Raw genomic sequence first — 18,297 nt, 5'->3', positions numbered from 1 at the left:
GTGTCCAGTCTTGTTCCCTGCACACGTGTAATACATAGTAATTTTGTTGCTGTTGTTTTTTGCTAATTTTAGGGAGAAGATGGACTAAGTGTAACTGGTGATCCAGGACCTAAAGGCAGAAAGGTATATTGAACCTCCTTGTGTCTGTCTAATAGTTCAGCTTTACAGAGCTTGAAAATTACCCTTAAATATTGGAGCTAACAGGGGTCTATACTCCAAACAGTTGGCTCTGTGTGGATCAGCACTTTTAGACATCTCACTGAAGTTAATTTTAATGAACTCTTCTGTATTTCAGGGAGAAAGAGGTTTCCCGGGACCCCCAGGACCGAAGGTATCATACAGCTAATGTAATTTATATCTCGTTTTCTTAGAGTGTAGCAGTTTGTGCACCATGGAGCCTGGAACTTTAACTATTGTTTATGCTGTTTCTTAAATAGGGAGCATCTGGAGACCGTGGTGGTTCCGGAAGTCTTGGTGTCAAGGGAAACAGAGGCCGCAGAGTAAGCTTTTATCACAATATAATGTTTCACATAATCCCCTAGGTAATAATGGAGTGAAAGCTGCTTGGTTCCAGGAATCTGGAAGGTTTGTCATACAGCACTGATAGCTCATGTCCATTCTCCTGCAGATTCTCAGTACTGTCATGGTGTAGTTTCAGGAGAAAAATGTGCTAAGCCACATTTTGCTCTGAGTTACACTAGAGCTTCCAGCAGTACTCAGAGAGTTCATTCTGCTCACAGAGAATGGTTTTGCATGCCACAGATAAACTACTGCTTGCCGTAACCTCTGCATGTTGATGCCAGAGCAGTTCTGCAAACCAGGAAGGTGGAGGAGGATTCTTCCTGCATGCTGCTGCTTTCAACCTCTCTACTTGGGTATGAATTTGCTCCTAAAACATAGACACACTTATATGGTTTATTAGCATAAATAGTCGGCTGGACAAAATATTTTTCTTGAAGCAGCTTTTATATAGAGATGCCTTTACTCTTTAAAAAACCCTAATCTGCTTTTCAGTTCATTGTTCATAAACCTGCTTTGCTGTTTCATTACGGTGCTGTAGGCTATAACGCTTTTAACTCATTAACGCCTATCTACCTTCTGGACTCTATTTGCTTTTAAGAGCTTTTAAGACAACCATCAAGGCTGGTGTGTGCTCATATGTAGGGACCTACTTAATTCACAGTTTCACGGATTTTGCAGTTTCGGTGAAGTCTGGAATTGTGTGCAAGATCTGCGAAATCAACAACAAAATAAACCTTAATAAAAATAAAATGCTGGCTCCACACTGAGAGTCAGCAGTCCTCACTGCTCGGAGGTGAAGGTGCTGGCTGGAGGGGTGGCGTGATGAACAGCAGACAAGATGGCGGCTGTCCCCTCCTCCCTTCTCTTTCCCACTGGGGCTTTTCTGCCAATCAGAATTAAGGGGTGGGGCTACACGAAGGGCAGCCAACAGTCAAGTGGTGGCTGCCCCCTCATCCTTCCTCCCCTGGGGCCTCTCTGCCGATCGGTACCAAGGGGTAGGGCCTTTCCAATCATCACCAAGGGGCGGGGCCACTGAAGAAGACTGCAGACTTAGATCTTTATGCCGCATTCAACCCATGAAAATTGGTAAGTCCCCCAATGATTTAGGTAGACCCCTAGTCATATGGAATATGAATCAGAGATAATTACTTTACTCTTTCCTAGGGAAATGCAGGAGAACCCGGGGATCCAGGTCAGCCAGGAGACTATGGATATGCAGGACCACCTGTAAGTGCTCATTTTATGAATAGTGGTCTACAGACAGGTTTCACCACTGCCCCCTGAGAGCCTTCACATTTCCTGTACTATTTCACTTGATGTTTAGTCTGTATGCCAATAATGGAAATAAATGCCATTTTACCTCACGTCATCTTAAAACTGAACAATTTCCTCCTCACTTATCTTGTACCACTTCCATGTTTCCTTTAGGAAAAAGGGATCCTGATGTCATGGTTCTTACTTTAAGTGCCTAACTTGCTGTTATCACTGGAAATTTCACATTGCTCAAGGTTCAATGAGTGATGCAAGGGAGAAGGCAGAGGGCTTAGCACTCCTGAGTACAGTAAAGGCTATCAATGGAAATGTACCAATGAAAAGTCTTATCTAGGAACCTGTTGAATCTTTGGTGCTTAGTACCACGTATAAGGTATCTTGGATATCGTGGTGAACTCTGACCCTTCCCTATACTACCAGCTTAATATAAGAGCTACGGGCTGAGATCATTTGGATTTTGTCCTGTAAATTACTAGTTTAACATAATTGTCTCTTCTGGCCTTAATATCTGTTAAACCAGTGCAGAAACTTAAGTAGCATTTAATAAATGATCTTTGCATTTACATATCTAGCTGTGAGTGGGCTTAGAGAGAGAGTGGGAAATGTACTCTTCGTCTTTATTCTGGATGTAGAACCTTTTGCCTCTGTCACAAGACCTAGGTCCTTCCTCTTTTCAAATGTGGGACTAGTCATTAAGGGACAATACAAAATTTCTCAGCTCTTATTTTTTCTGACATCTGGTCTTTTGTTGTTCCAAGTGGGAATTTTCCTTTGCAGCATTTGATCAGATGGAAACCTGCCAAATAAAATAGCTAAACCCAAGCCCTTTTCACAACAGTGTAAGCACACAGAAACCTACTCCTGAGAGCTTTTGGGGACAGGTTGCCAAGCCTGCAGCTGCAGGAACCCTGGGCAGGTGACAAAGACTGTGTGGCACTGCACAAACAGTGCTAATATGCTATTGCACAGTATTATTAGGCTAGTGCGCAGTGTGTCACTAAAAAGGCATGCGCTGGCACTACTGTGCAGTAATTCTGGTTACTGCACACTAATTTAGTACTTGATTACACAAGTACTAAATTTTATGTGCAGTAACCACTATGCATTAAATGTGTAGAAGTGCCCACTGAAATGCATTGCCCTTAATCTGTTTTCTGGCAGTCATCCTAGCAAAGAGCTTCCAGAAACAGTGTGAAAACACAAGCCTAGAAACTGCAGTGTGGGAGGGAAGTCTTCTTATTGCCTCAGCACCAAGCTGCACACTCTTTTTTGGCAAAACATATGAATCCCAAACACTTGCACAGTGAAATTCAGCCATGCACCCAGGATCAGCCCAAAGTTCAGGAGCATCACGAATCCCCTGCTTTTAAGAACCCAGCTGATGTTCACCTTCTGCACAGGGATGAAATTTAACTATATGAAATTTAACTTACTTGCAACAAGAATGCTGTGCAATTATAAATTACATGGTAAGGAGTGTGTGTCAAGTTTAGAAAGGCAATTCCTGGTGAAGCAAATTAAAATGTGCAGAGTTTTCTATTTATACCTGCACAGTTCATGACTAAGCAATAAGTCTAGGTGACTTCCATCTTTTAATTAATTTTTTTCTGTTTTTTTATAATTTTAACAGGGGCTTAGGGGTGATAGAGGAGAAGCCAGAGATGTAAGTTCTTTTCTGTTTCCATATTGTTTTGAAATATCTTTCTGCATTACAGCATTCAGTAGCTTTCTCTTTTTCATTTCCCTCTTTTCTAAAGGAATGTGCACTTGTTCGGAACATCAAAGACAAATGTCGTGAGTATACCCATGCTATGTTGTATTTCTGTAGCTCACATTGATCACGTTGTATAAACTGAAGTAACTGACCAACTTTCTTTTTATTATTTGCAGCTTGCTGCTATGGTAAGTCATTTCTAATTTATTATTTTTTGGTCCAGACTTTCTATATTAATGGCCAGATGTTCAATTGGTATGAATCAGTCCATTGACTTGAATGGAAATGGTTCTATTTATGCCATCTCAGGATCAGGCCTTCCTGTGCCATTTATGAGTAAGAGCTATTATTAACCATTTTTAAACGTGAATTTCCCTCAGGTCCCAAGGAGTGCCCTGTTTACCCAACAGAACTGGCATTTGCTATAGATACCTCTCAAGGCGTCAATAGGGATGTTTTCAACAGAATGAAGCAAGCGGTGCTAAGGGTGGTTAACAGTCTGACTATTGCTGAGAGCAACTGCCCACGAGGTGCCCGGGTAGCTCTTGTTACCTACAACAATGAGGTTACCACAGAGATTCGTTTTGCTGACTCCAGAAAGAAATCAAGCCTTATACAACAGCTTCAGAACCTGCAACCAATTCAGACAACAAAGCAACGTAGCCTGGAAACAGCCATGGCTTTTGTAGCCAGAAATACCTTCAAGCGTGCACGCAGTGGTTTTCTTATGAAGAAGGTGGCTGTTTTCTTCAGCAATGGACCAACAAGGGCAACTGCACAACTTAATGATGCTGTGCTGAAACTGTATGATGCTGGAGTTTGGCCTGTATTCCTTACTAACAGAGACGATTCGGTTCTCATAAACGCACTGAAGGTTTGGATTACTAATACCTTATTTATGGCTTTTTCCTTTATGGCCACAATATAGCTCCCAGTAGAGTCAAAAGGCATGTTTCTGTTGATTTTAAGAGGCCCTAGATCACATTTTATTACATATGTGTAGGTTGGAAAAAGACTATATAAACAAGGATCAGATTTCAACAGTACCAGATTGTTTCACAACACAGTGCATTCTGTGAAAAGATATTATTTAGCTGTATTATAGACCATAGACCAAGAATCCATTTGGTGGGGCACTGTACAAGATGATCCTTGCCCCAAAGAGTTTACAAGTAAAGGGAAAGTATAGGACTGCAAGGCCATGCTTTATGAAATGGCCTTGGTACCATAATGCTGAGCCTCGAAACACCTAACTTGTAGACACCAGGCTCTCACAGTGGAATCCACAGCTGTAAATTAGGCACCTATGGTACATATACAATGCCTGGGAAAAGTTAGGCATAGCAGAGTGTGGATCCAACAAAACCAGCATAGTGGGTGGGGAATAGCATAGTGCTAGCCAGCAGGGAAATACTGAAGATAAGGGTGTATTTTAAATTCACAGGACTTCAGTGCTTTTTCAGTTGTACTAGAAGGTGTCTCTTTCCATTTAGAATTCACAGCCAGGGTGCCTCTCCAAGGAAGGTGTCTATTCCTATTCTTTTGGAGCCTGAACAAATGATTACTTTTTCTTTAAGACCACAGCCAGATGAGTCAGTGGTTAGAGCATGTCTAAAACTGAGTGGTTAGACACTCACCCAGGAAGTAGGAGCCCTGGGTTTAATTTCCTGCTTGAGCTGAAGGGATTTGAACCCACATTTCTCACCACCCAGGGGCATTCTCTAGCCTGCTCTAGGGTGTGTATGGGGGAGCAGGCCAATTTGGAAGGCAAACCAATGTGCAGAAAAAAGAATGCAAGACGCATTGGACCGAAGAAAAGGAGGGAGCAAGAGTGAACGAGATTCCATAGTGTAGTGATCGCAACAGCCAGGTGATAGCAGGGGTATTTTGTGATTCCAGTGCCTGCTCCCAGTGCTGTTTGTGTATTTTACATTAAATATGCATTAAAACATAACACATCCCTGGAGTAGGGGATGAACTCTGGAATTTCTGCCTAAATTGAAGTTTAATGAGCTAAATTCTTGTTTGGAGCTGGCACCAAACAACATGACTGGGACAGAGTTTAAGACAGACCCAACAAGAGATCCACATTCTTGATTCTGTGCCTTAATCACAAGCTCCCACCTACCCTTAGAGCCTTAAAGTTTACATCTGAAAAATACTGTATAATGAGCCCCATGCCTTTTTTGTTTTTTTGGCTTTTGTCTAAACCAGATCAATAACACAGCAGTGGGACATGCTACTGTCCTTCCGACTGGTGGAGATCAGTTGAATCGAACTATTCAGAGATTACTGAGATGTCATATTTGTTTGGGTAAGGAATTTGATATCTCTTCTCTGTGATTCTGATCAGTTAGGGTCACATTCTTTTTTTGTAGGCCTATGTCATAGATTGTTAGGGGCTGGAAGGGACCTCGCAAGCTCATTGGGTCCAGCCCCCCTGCACTAGGCAGGAAAGACAACTGGGGTCCGGTGACCCGAGTGAGGTGACTGTCCACCTCTTGAAGATTTCCAAGGTAGGTGATTACACCACCTCAGGAGGGAGTTTATTCCACAGTCTGGACACCCTGACTGTGAAGAAGTTTTTCCTAGAATTGAGCCTGAAGCAGTGTTCCAGGAGTTTGTGGCCATTACTCCTGCTTTTTCCCAAAGGTGCCCTGGTGAACAATTGTTCATTGAGCCTTGATGTATTTCCTTGATGTAGCGGTAAGCTGCTACCAAGTCCCCTCTCAGCCTTTTCTTTTTTTAGGCTGAAGAGGTCCAAGTCCCTCAGCCTTTCCTCATATGGCTTACCTTGCAAGTCTCTGATCATATGGGTGGCTCTTCTCTGGACTCTCTCAAGCTTTTCTACCTCCTTGTTGAAGTGCAGCATCCAGAACTGGATGCAGTACTCCAGTTGCAGTCTCACCAATGCCGAGTAAAGTGGAAGAATCATTTCCTTGGTTTTACATGAGATGAATCAGCTGATGCATGCCAGAATATTGTTTGCCCTGCTGGCTACAGCATCCCACTGATGGCTCATGTTCATGCTATGGTCTATTATTACCCCACAGTCACTTTCAGTCATGGTGCTAGTCATGGGTGACTGGTACCTCCTGAGTCTGGGGGGGGCACCCACAGAAGCCGCCAGCAGCGTCAGCAGTGGGGACATAGCTGGCTAGCATCCACAGATGCTGCTGGTGGCATCAGCAGCAGGGGTGGAGCTGGCAAGCTCCCGCAGACACCACTGGTGGCATCAGCACTGGGGGCACGTTGAACACCCGCAGATGCCCGTGGGCCCCCCCCACCAGTTGCCTATGGTGCTAGTCAAATTGTCAATAGCCATGTCATTCAATGGGAATGTGCCAGCATGCTATAGCTCTTACACAGTTTAAGATGGGTTACTTTAACATGCATAGTTTTTTGCTGAACTCTTAGGTTTGAGAGAAATTCAGCATAAAATTGCTTATTACCATTGCATTTTAGAACGGTAGCTCTGCAGCATGAACATTTTTCTGAGCACTCTCAAAATGGCTCACTTCTTTTCCCTGAGATTCAGTCCTCTACTGCCTAGTCCTATTACCAAATTTTGCAGCTGGGCAGAAGCCTGAAGGATCACAGTGGATTCCACAGCAAGAGATTCTCAGATTCCACAGAAATGTGTTCAAGTATTTTAAGATATCTCAAGATGATATCTTGTCTGTATTGTATCACTGATTTGTGCTCAAAGCTCGGGGGCATTTTATGTGACAAGAGTGAAGATTGCAATGTAAAAATATTTAATCTATGCAGTATATAAACATAGTACAGATACAGAGGATACAGAGAAATGTAATTTGATCATATTACTCTGTAGCTATGTGATCTAATCAAGCTTTTTTTTTTCTTTTAAAATCAATTCACTTGCACGTAGTGATATGAATGCCAATGGTATGGAAACAAAGGCCAGATTATTACTTGATTTGCCTTTAGAGCAAAACAGGGGGCAGGTAGTAAAGTGGTTAAAGTAACTTACGTTAGCTCCAACTTCTAACCTCTCTCCAAACTCTTACTGAAGGTCATCACCAGTGACATAGACTCAGGAATTACATGTGACTAGATGTGATGCTGGCCATAGCACTCCATCTGAGCTGTTGGTTACAGAAACTGGTGTGTGCCTTAACCATAGTAGTCTGTTGGGCTACCAACACTTGGTAGACCTTTGACCTGTTTGTTCACATAGCAAAACTATGTAATTCTCAGGTAAATTATCAAAATATTCTATAGGCATCTTTGTATTGGTTTAGTCTCATCAGACAATGGGTTATAATTATGTCAAGGAATTATATTCTTAAGGATTTACATATTAAACACCATGTGTTTTTTCCCCAGATACATGTGATCCTGATGCTGACTGTGAACCTGTTGTTCAAAGGACTAGTGTCAGAGACAAAAGAGCAGCCTCTACAGATGTAGACACTGACATGGCATTCATCATAGATAGCTCTGAAAGCACAACTCCTCTCCAGTTTAGTGAGATAAAAAAGTATATTTCCCATATAGTAAGATACATGGTAATCAGCTCTGATCCAAAGGCATCACAGCACCATGCAAGAGTAGCAGTTCTCCAACATGCTCCCTATGAGTATGAAACAAACACAAGCTCATCACCAGTGAAAGTAGCATTGTCACTAACAGATTATGGATCCAAAGATAAAATCACTAATTTTATTCAGAATCAAATGACTCAGTTACATGGCACAAGGGCTCTGGGAAGTGCAATTGAATACACAATAGCACAAGTTTTTGAAAGTTCACCTAACCCAAGAGATCTGAAAGTCATAGTTTTGATGATGACTGGAAAAGTGAACAAAGAAGAACTTGACTATCTTCAAAGAGTTGTTATACATGCTAAATGCAAAGGATATTTCTTTGTTGTGATGGGGATTGGGAAGAGGGTGAACGTCAAGAACATCTACAGCTTGGCTAGTGAGCCAAATGATGTGTTCTTCAAACTAGTTGATAAGCCATCTGAGTTGCAGGAAGATTCCTTACTGCGTTTCGGGAGACTGTTACCATCTTTTATAAGCAGTAAGTATAACATCATGCAGCACAAGCATGGGAAAGTGGCAATATGAATCTTTAATATTATAGTATAACATGGGGATGGGGAAAGCAAGAAAGTAAAGGAAAACAGCAGTTGCTGGGATACCATTCTTGTTCACTAATCTGACATTTTAACTAGAGAAAGGCTAAAAGCCCAAAGCTTAAATCTGAAGATCCAGGAATGGTACAAAAATTTGGCTCTGAAATAAGATAATCTAACTGGCCTGAATCATAATGGAAGATTTATGAAACCCTAACCTTAAACTCTGGAGCTCCTGGGAAGTCTGGATTTCAATTTGACCTGAACCTCAGAGATAGAACAAATTATAAAAATGTTTATCCTTTTATTTTGCATTTGCAAATTAATTCCCTAAGGGAAGAGTTCTGTGTTGGCTGCTTTCTGCAGTGCAAAATCTTTATCCATATGAATGCTTGCAAAGTCATTGTAAAGCAGTGAATCACAGAGATTGGAGAGATACTCAAGGACTTGATTCATAGATTCATAGATTTCTAGAGTTGGAAGGGTCCTGTTAGATCATTGGGTCCAACCCCAGGCAGGAAAGAGCACTGGGGGTAGGTAACTCCAGCCAGATGCCTGTCTAATCTCCACTTGAACACCTCCAGGGTAGGGGAAAGCACCACCTCCCTTGGAAGCCCATTCCATATTTTGGCAACCCTTACCGTAAAGAAGTTCTTCCTTATGTCCAATCTAAATCTGTTCTCCTTCAGTCTGTGGCCATTATTTCTGGTAACCCCGAGGGGCGCCCTGGTAAACAGAGTGTCCCTTATTCCCTGCTGGCCTCATGTAATGAGTTTGTAGGCAGCCACAAGATCGCCTCTCAGCCTTCTCTTGCGGAGGCTGAAGAGATTCAGATCCCTCAGTCTGTCTTCATAAGGTCTTACCTGCAGGCCCTCAACCATACGAGTAGCCCTTCTCTGAACCCTCTCAATGTTATCCACATCCCTCTTGAAGTACGGCGCCCAAAACTAGATGCAGTACTCCATCTGCGGCTTCACCAATGCTGCATAGAGGGTAATTATCACTTCCCTAGACCTGCTCGTAATATTCCTGCTGATGCAAGAAAGAGTGTGGTTAGCCCTGCTTATTACCTTGTTTTGAATTTGATTTGAATGCTTTTCTTGTGTTTGCTGTCCTACAGATGCTAAAGACTCCCTAGGAGTTTGTCCTTCTTAACCCCACCACAACACCCTGCCAGCTTGCCCAAACAAGGGCTTACAGTTTTCAGAGCTTAATTGTTCAGGTCTAAGAATTCTGGTAGCCAGAAATACAAATCATACTCATTATTTCAGCTCTCTGTTATGCAGAAAGAGGATAACTTTGTTCCATGTGGTTTACTTTGAATATCTCCCCTTGAGATTACTTTGAATATCTCCCCGAGACAATATCTTGAAAAATATTGTTCTCTTGCTAGAAAAAACATCCAACAACTTTGAGGTCAGTTGAGCTAGACCCCTAGGTACTGCAGGCTGTCATAGGTCCCATGACCTCAGTAGAATGATGACAATTTATGCAAACTCAGGTTCTGGACCACTGAGAAAAGATTTGGGCCCTTTGGTAGGACCACTGGTTCTATCATGAGAATATCTCTTGCTATAGGCAATGGATTAGTGCTGACAGTGGGGGAGCGGGGGGCATAACTCCACACTGCTGCAGCCACCTCCACTGTTATTGGGCATTGGATCCAGCTGGGCTGCAGCACCATGTCCCACCACTGGCACAGAAATTGTGCCGCTGCCATCCCCACTGCTGCCGGGCCATGGCTCCAGCCAGGCTTCAGCCCCATGCCGTGCACCCCACCGTTGGCACAGAAATCTGGGGAGGCACATACCCCTCCATGACCCCCTGACATTTCACCTGTGCCTCTTGCTATTCATGACATTCATCACAGCAGTTTCTTTTTCCTGCAATGTAGGATAGTTCCAATGCAATACGCGAAGCAAGCCAGTGGGGTTCCTCCAGAAGGATCCATGGCTCCAAGCAACAACTTGGCACCTGGGAATAAAACATAAATTAAGACCCTGCAGTTTCATTACCCTATTTACTACAGGAAGGAGGCTGAAAAACTGTAAATTGTTTAAAAAATATCAGCTGTTCAGTGCTATCTTTATTTTGGGTTTTAAGTGCAACAAGGATTAGACTAGTAGCTCTCAACCTTTTTGGGCTTGAGGCACCCCTCATTGGACTTGAGGCACTGCTCCGTAGCTTTCATGATCTGAATGGCACCCAATTTAAAAAATGAATTTATATATAACAGTCCTTACCTTCTTACACAGGGGCTGGGCAGTAGGGGTGGGGCATTGTCCAGGCAGGGACAAACCTGATCTTGGATTATCTGTTTATCTCCTCACACCTCACTTATTTCCTTGCACCCTGCAAAAGATCTGGTGGCAGCCCAGAGTACCCCAGATCCCTATCTGAGAATCACAGGATTAGATACTATCTATTATGTTATGTATATTATTGCAGGTTGTCCTGAAATGAATTGCAAACTTATGATCACCCCTAAAGTTTCATACCTCGCAGTAATACATTTACATTTGTAAGCAACAACTTAAATTTTAGTAACCAAATCAAATGAGATCAGAAGTGCCATAAAGCTATTAAGAGTAGAGTCTGACCTCCATTTTATACACAGCTTAGGACCAAAGTGGGATCTGCATTAACACAAAGTAATTGCTTTGCTCATTTGAAGCATTTGCCATTTTTAATACCATTTTAAACAATATTTAATGTTGAGTTGTATTTCTCCCTAGGTGAAAATGCTTTTTACCTGTCTCCAGACGTAAGGAAACAATGTGATTGGTTCCAGGGTGATCAGCCAGCTAAGAACCCTACTAAATTTGGCCAAAAAACAATGTAAGTTCAACCAAACAAGTTCCAATCACTTCCAGTCACTGTCTTTGTATTCCTTGTAAAATGTTGTTGAAACCCTGATATAAGAACTTCCCTAATGTCCTCTAAGTTGCATACAAGTTTGTTAGCCTCTTTTCAGTTTTCCTAGTGCATTATGAAGGGACTGTCTGTTTTTAGATACTTTTCTACTCTGGAGTCATGTGTGTTTGGTCATGTTTTGCAGCATATAAAACTATTTTCATTATTCAGTCTACGTTTTCCAAAAATTACTAGTCCCAAGAGGAACACCAAAAATTGAGATGCTCCAAAGCGCGAATTGCTTCTGGAAACAATAATCATAAATTTTAGTCATGATTTGAGAGTTAAACCTTTAAGTGGGGTCAGTAGACTCAAATCTACAAGTTCTCGGTTCATGAAAATCCCAGTGATTTCCATGATAACTCCAAGTTTGGAGCAAGCAAGATGGGGTCCTTATCTTCCCTTTATTTTAATTTATTTGTCTATTAGGGTGTGGACATACACACTTCTGGATGGAGCAGTGTTAAAATTATAGCAATATCACTCCATTTGAATCATTCTCAGTTTGTTCAGACATAACAATAAGAACTTAACAGCTGCTGCCCTTTTGAAGAGCCTCCAAATGGATGTGTATCCACACCTCTAGTTGTCCTTCTTTCTGTTCTTTCACTTGTATCACTGTAAATGACCATGAAGATGAGTCTGGTATCAGGTAATATGTATGGTGACAGTTGTTGCATTTTAACATAATCAGCATAATTGGCATAAGCATCGTACCATAGAATGGCTATGCCAAGATGACTCAATCTGTATTGTGATAAGTGCAATATATGAACTAAGACCATGAGACAGACAACCAGATGTGCTTGAAAGAGAGAAAGATGAATCTCTTTTCCAAAAAGCGTGTGTGATCTTTTCATATCTATATACCAATCTAAGCAACTACCCACTCCATTTGTAATTTTCCTGCCACCATAGCCTTAGGGGTGGTCTCTTCCAGTATGACAAGGAAAAGAAACATATTTTAATTTGTGTGTGGGCATGGTATACAGTTCATGGAAGTCCATGGCACGAATTCCATTGATCCCTATGGACTTTAGATCCTCTACCTTCAGAACTATAATTTAACACTAAAGATACTTTTGTCTGATGTGTCTATATGTTATGTTATCTGGAAAAAATATGCCTGTTGATAACTGTTTTTTGTTTAAATAGGTATTTTGCAACCAATGTTACTAAAAACACAAGGGTAGATACAAGTACCGGCACCAGTGCTAGGACCAAAACCAGGAGCGGCAACACCATGGCAGTCACCAGTGCCAGCACCACTGCACATACCACTGCAGGCACCACACTGGGCACCAAGACCAGCATTACAGCAACTACTACTACCACTACCATCACCACCACCACCACCACCACTGCAAGTGGCACTGCACGCCCTCAGAAAAAGGCAGCAGGTGGGTACAGGAATAATCATGCCTCCCATTCTTAAAGCCATGGTTTGGGATTTGAGCAATGACATTTTGAATTCATGTCTCAAATACTGTGAAATAAGTCAGCAAACACTTTCCTGTCTGCTTCACCTCCACTCTCCCAAATCATTTCTGCCCTCCTCATCTCCTGCCCCTCCACCTACCAGAGGCATGAGACCACAGGCCCTCCCATGAGATTTTTGAAAAGGAGGTGCACATGATGTGGTGCCTCATCACATATAACACAGCACATTTTTCTCCAGATAAAAAAGAAACTAGAATCTGTACTACTATGCCAAGGGTATAGGGCTGTATTATTATTTGAGATTGAAGCAAAAACAAATATAACTTTATTGGAATGAGTTACAAACAGTCTGCAGGGCTGTGAAATAGGAGCTACCAGCAGCAGCTAAAAGAGTAGAATTGAAAAAGAAAGGCTAGTTTGATTAGTGGAACATCAACATTATTAAAAAGGAGAGCAGATATTTAACACCTGTGGAATGAAGAGTTCAGAAGGAATTAGGTAGATTTTAATGACCCATGAATTGAATTGATACTGTCACTGCTGCCTGAACAGAAATGCTACTGCCACTGCCAAACCATTTGTTTTAAACTTTGGGTGGATCAGCAATCAAAGGGGGCTGCAACTCCACTACTTCACCCTCCCCCCTACCAAGGTGGGTGCTCTAAAAGACCCAAGGTGAAGTGGATAGAAGAGCACTTTTACATTGCCTCTGCTCCCCACAACTTAGGGAGGATAATAGAGCAACTGCCACTTGGAGACAGGGACCTGCAGAGCTGCACTGATGTTGCAGAACTACTGTATGGTGGGGGAAAAGCAGACCTGCAGGATGCAGCAGCTCCCTGCTGTGCCCCTTCCCTGGAGAATGTGTAGCCTGGTAATTCTGAAATGTTCCTGTTGGGAAGCATGGCAGGGGACTGCACATCTGTCCATGGCTGAAACACTCCATTTTGGAATTGCTTCGGAGTGCAGCTGCACTTTGGAATGCTTCAAGTGTTAGGCCTGTCTCCATTCAGAGAGGCCATGATTACATGTCTGCGCTGTCAGCAGAGTTAGGCTGCTTATGGCTGTGAAAAGATCACACCTGGTAGCCACTACTTCAGCATTGGCAAAATCCCCAATATAGACACAGCTCTGGCATCAGAAAGTGCCTTCTGTCAGCAAATCTTCTGTCCTTTGGGTGCCAGAGCTGGTGTAGCTCTGGCACCCAAAAAACTCCTCCTTCCAGCAGAGCTGCATCCACTCCAACTGCCCCAGCTACTATAGAAATGCCACCAGAATTAAAGCCAAAGGCCTTGGGGGTTGTGTGGCTCTCCCTGAATCAGAAACCAGACAATATTTACACAAAGCCTGGCCCAAAGATATTGCATATACTTAAGTGCCTTGTTGGTTCAGAGTGGTTTCAGAATAGTCACTATGGTGATCTACTTGTAGACAGTCCAGCCTTCTGATATTGAGTCATAGGCTGGAGTAAAGTCATTGTCTTTAATATCTTTAACGTAACATTACCTTAGAGCTAAATTTGACTCAAGGTGGTTAATTGCAGCTGCTGTGCAGGATCATTTATCTTTTCAGTCCATTATACTGAGAAGTCACAGATTGTGCAAAACAAAGGCAATGCAGACACCCTATATAAGAAAACAAAGTTTCTTTTCCTGTAAGCAGTGCCAACTTTAGCAGAGTTTTAACATAACCTTTGGTCCAGGGGTTTGTATAGCTCTTTAGGAAATGAAACCAACAACAGACACTATATGGCAAAGTGGATGTATGCTAGATCTTTGTAGAGGAACATGCCTCAGTATAAGCATATTGTTATGATTTCATTAGGGGTCAACTTTTTCATCAGTTTGAAGGGAACAAACAGCATCTGTACACATCACAAGGTTCAATAAGTTTTCAGGCAGCATTTGTCATCCAGTGTTTTATTGCAGTTTTGTCCAGGGCCGGGGAAAACCTTTCATTTAAATTAATTAGGCTCATTTAGACTGTTGCTTGCTCAGTTGCTGTTGTTGGACAGAGACTGGACTAAAATCTTCAGCAGATGTAGTCCAGAGTACCACTATTTTAATGGAGCTATGTCTCTTTACACTGATGATTTGACCCAATGGGTCATACAAATTGGCTGCAGTCTATGGGAAACTTTCAATACATTTAGTTTGAAACAGAACTTTGATTAATCAGGATTATTCGTGGGCTGTGATTGGTCATGGACTATGATACAGTCACCTAATATTTGAATATTTGGTCGTTTTAAGGTCTTTCAGGTTAGGCATAAACTGAGACAGCCCAACTACTTAATTCACTTCTGCAACACTTCTTTCTGTAATCTGTTGTAGACAGTAACCATCAACACCTTGATTAACTTTCACATTATCATCCTAAGTAATTGCTGCTTTGAAGCCACCACTGTACTGTTTTTCCTTTGAAGCCTCTTATTATAGTTTCTGTTTTGATTTTGCATTGCAGTTAAAATGGCAAATGAAATCCAGATCACTGACATCACTGAGACCAGTGCTAAGCTCCGCTGGGGAAACCCTGAGCCTGAGTCCTCCTATGTTTTTGACATCACCGTCACATCAGCACACGACCACTCCCTAGTCCTGAAGCAAAATGTAACTAGCACTGAACAAGTCATTGGAGGCCTCAGAAGTGGGCAGAAATACCATGTAGTAATTATCGGTTATCAAAAATCACAAATCAAACTAAACTACATGGCAACGTTCAGCACAAGTAAGTTGGTTTTATGTACACAAGCAATGAAAAAAACTGTGAACACAAGACACATTAACAACAGTGTAACTTCCACCAATGTAGAAGGTGGGGCAGGGTAGCACCTTAAAGGCTAACTGATTCAGAAGGGTGTGAGATTATGCCAGAAGTTTATACTTCTCTGAACTGGTTAGTCTTTAAAGTGCTCTCTCTCACCCTTCTTTTTATCTGACTTCAAACTAACATATCTAACTACCTCTTTTTTCATTATTATAAGTTGCATGGGTATCTGAAGTAGACAGACTACCAGTTGCCACAATAGGCACTTCTACCTGTAATAGGAGACAACACATGATATCCATCCATTGTAACTTATGCCATTGTAGTTTCACCCCTGATTATTCCTGGGCTAACATTCACTGAATTCTAGTCACTTACAGTGGGGTAGTGATAAAAGTCATGTGTCACCTTCTCTTTTACACTGGTGGAAGGACAGTTTACACTAAAGTAAATGGATCATGCATTCAAACCCAGTTGAGATGCTAGAAATGTTAAATGGAAGATCTGTGTAAACAATAGAGAGTAAACTGGTGTTAAATGCTAAATATGGCTCACATTCTTCCTTTCAGCTCAGTAGTACAACGTGAATTAGATGTGATCTTTTCAGCAAATATGAGTTATCATGTCAGCTGTGTTAAACTGACACAAACTGTAGTGCCCTTATGAGGTATTTGTCTCCTACTTGTATATCTCAAAAGTCTGACACATTGGAGCCCCAATCTAGATTGGGATGGTTAGCTGATTATTATTAACATTAATATTATCAGTGATAATAATACTAGGGAAACAGTATAGATTTAGGCCTTGAAAATAAAAAAATGCTTAAATACACTATTATTTTCATCACCATTTCTATAGCCTCTTACCTGTCCTACTCTCACCTATTCCATGTGTTCATATGGATGGAATCAAAACGTGGTCTAATCCAGGGGTGGCCAACTTGTAGCAGGGGTGCCACAAGTGGCATGGGTAGCCTCTGTGTGTGGTATGCAGCATATCAGGGAGAGAGCAGGAAGCACAGTGGCAGATATAGCAGCAAGCACAGGGTTGGGGAGCAGAAAGCAGAGCAGCAGATTGGGCAGGGGAAGGGGATCAAAATGGTACTCAGGGAGGGTCTGGAGCTGATTTGTGGGATTCCTGTGAAAAAGGTTGGCTCACAGTGGCCTAAACCTTTGAAGATTTGAGTCCATGTATACATAACTAGTAGAAAACTACTAAACCCTCTGGCATAGCTGGCAGTTGTTGCTCAATACAAGCCCAGGTTCCTGGCAGGTCAGTTAGAAGGTACACTGGCAAACTGATGGTAATTTGCATAGTTCCTGCCAACACTATGCCTGGCTTAGCCCCGTGTTATTAGGGCCTGATCCAATACCAAGTGAAATCAGTGAGAGTCTTTCTATTGACTTCAGTGGATTTGGATCAGGCTTGAAATCTCTTGTGTTCACAAGCAGTAAACTCTCCCAGAAAAATGTTAAGTAAAGACATCAACCCAGAGGAGAGAGAGGTGTTTGCACACATTGAATTAGAACAATGATGCCTAGTTCAGTTATTTCCATACAAGATACACTTAGTGTCAGATCAAAATAAGTAGTCTGTGACTGATGCCCATGTGTGCCCATAATTTAAGTAGCAGTCCTCCTTGTGGAACTAGTACTATGGACTTTGTGGATGGGATGGCTTTCTTCTAGCTAAATTATACTTTTGAATTATTTTCCCTTACCGCTAAACTACTTTTGGCAAAATCTATTTAATAAAAATATCCACTGCAATGTGCAGAAAAACTTTTCCCAGCAGAATTTACATTCACTGTCCAAGTGCTTGAGTAGACCTGTGTGTCACTGATTACATTCAGTCCAAACATTACTTACAAATCACAAGTATAACTCCAACAACTTGGTAATTACAAAATGCCCTGGGGGGACCAAAACTTCAGCTGATGTCCATTAGCATAGCTCCATTAACACCAATGAAGCAGCAGTCTTACAGCTGAGAATCTAGCCCACTGGGTTGGATCATTTCTTCCCCACCCAAATCCACATGTAGCTCTTCCCCCATCCCACACAGAAAGGAGCAGTTTCAGCCACATTTGCAATTCCACCAACATGGAAAGTGGGTCAGCAGCAGCACTGGAAGGGAGAAGGAGTAGGTTGGGCAGGGTGCCCTGTGGTGATTTCTTCTCCCCTCCAAGGTTCCTGACAGCAGCTACATCCAGGGACCCTTCTCACTGGTGCCCTTGCAATGTGGCTGTCAGGCCAACCTCTGGGAATTGATAGTGTGGGGGAAGAGCAGCTGTGAAGTTGCAACAGCTCCGTGCAGCTCCAGTTCAGTGCTTAGAGTTTGAGAAACTAATCCAAGGGTGCAAGCAAATTCTCCCTTACTTCTAATACAGAATAAAGCAGGCATGTTAATGTTGTTGGTAGAGACTGTGAAATTAAATCAGCTCTGCCACGGTTAACCTGAAATTTATTACTCATTGTCTCAGCTGCAACGAATAAACTTTTCTAACATTTATGTAAACAAGCCCAGATCTGAACATTGTAGTTCATTTTTGCTTCCCTTTCCATAC

At 42.1% G+C, this 18,297-nt stretch overlaps 1 protein-coding gene across 7 annotated transcripts in view; it reads left to right on the top strand.

Annotated features, from left to right (window-relative positions):
* COL6A3 (collagen type VI alpha 3 chain) overlaps window positions 1-18,297 on the top strand; it is a 123,205-nt gene that overhangs the window by 87,071 nt on the left and 17,837 nt on the right. For all 7 annotated transcript variants that reach the window (XM_014594261.3, XM_019492005.2, XM_014594263.3 and 4 more), the window contains 13 exons: window positions 73-123; window positions 296-331; window positions 438-500; window positions 1,687-1,749; window positions 3,425-3,457; window positions 3,552-3,588; window positions 3,685-3,696; window positions 3,889-4,382; window positions 5,723-5,822; window positions 7,859-8,557; window positions 11,348-11,450; window positions 12,681-12,925; window positions 15,429-15,692. In XM_014594261.3, the coding sequence (XP_014449747.1) occupies window positions 73-123; window positions 296-331; window positions 438-500; window positions 1,687-1,749; window positions 3,425-3,457; window positions 3,552-3,588; window positions 3,685-3,696; window positions 3,889-4,382; window positions 5,723-5,822; window positions 7,859-8,557; window positions 11,348-11,450; window positions 12,681-12,925; window positions 15,429-15,692 (2,200 nt within the window). The remainder of the gene's footprint in view (window positions 1-72; window positions 124-295; window positions 332-437; window positions 501-1,686; window positions 1,750-3,424; window positions 3,458-3,551; window positions 3,589-3,684; window positions 3,697-3,888; window positions 4,383-5,722; window positions 5,823-7,858; window positions 8,558-11,347; window positions 11,451-12,680; window positions 12,926-15,428; window positions 15,693-18,297) is intronic.

Source organism: Alligator mississippiensis, chromosome 4, assembly GCF_030867095.1.
Source record: "Alligator mississippiensis isolate rAllMis1 chromosome 4, rAllMis1, whole genome shotgun sequence".
In the NCBI taxonomy this organism is placed as follows: domain Eukaryota; kingdom Metazoa; phylum Chordata; order Crocodylia; family Alligatoridae; genus Alligator; species Alligator mississippiensis.
This window is presented reverse-complemented; position numbering and strand designations above follow the sequence as displayed.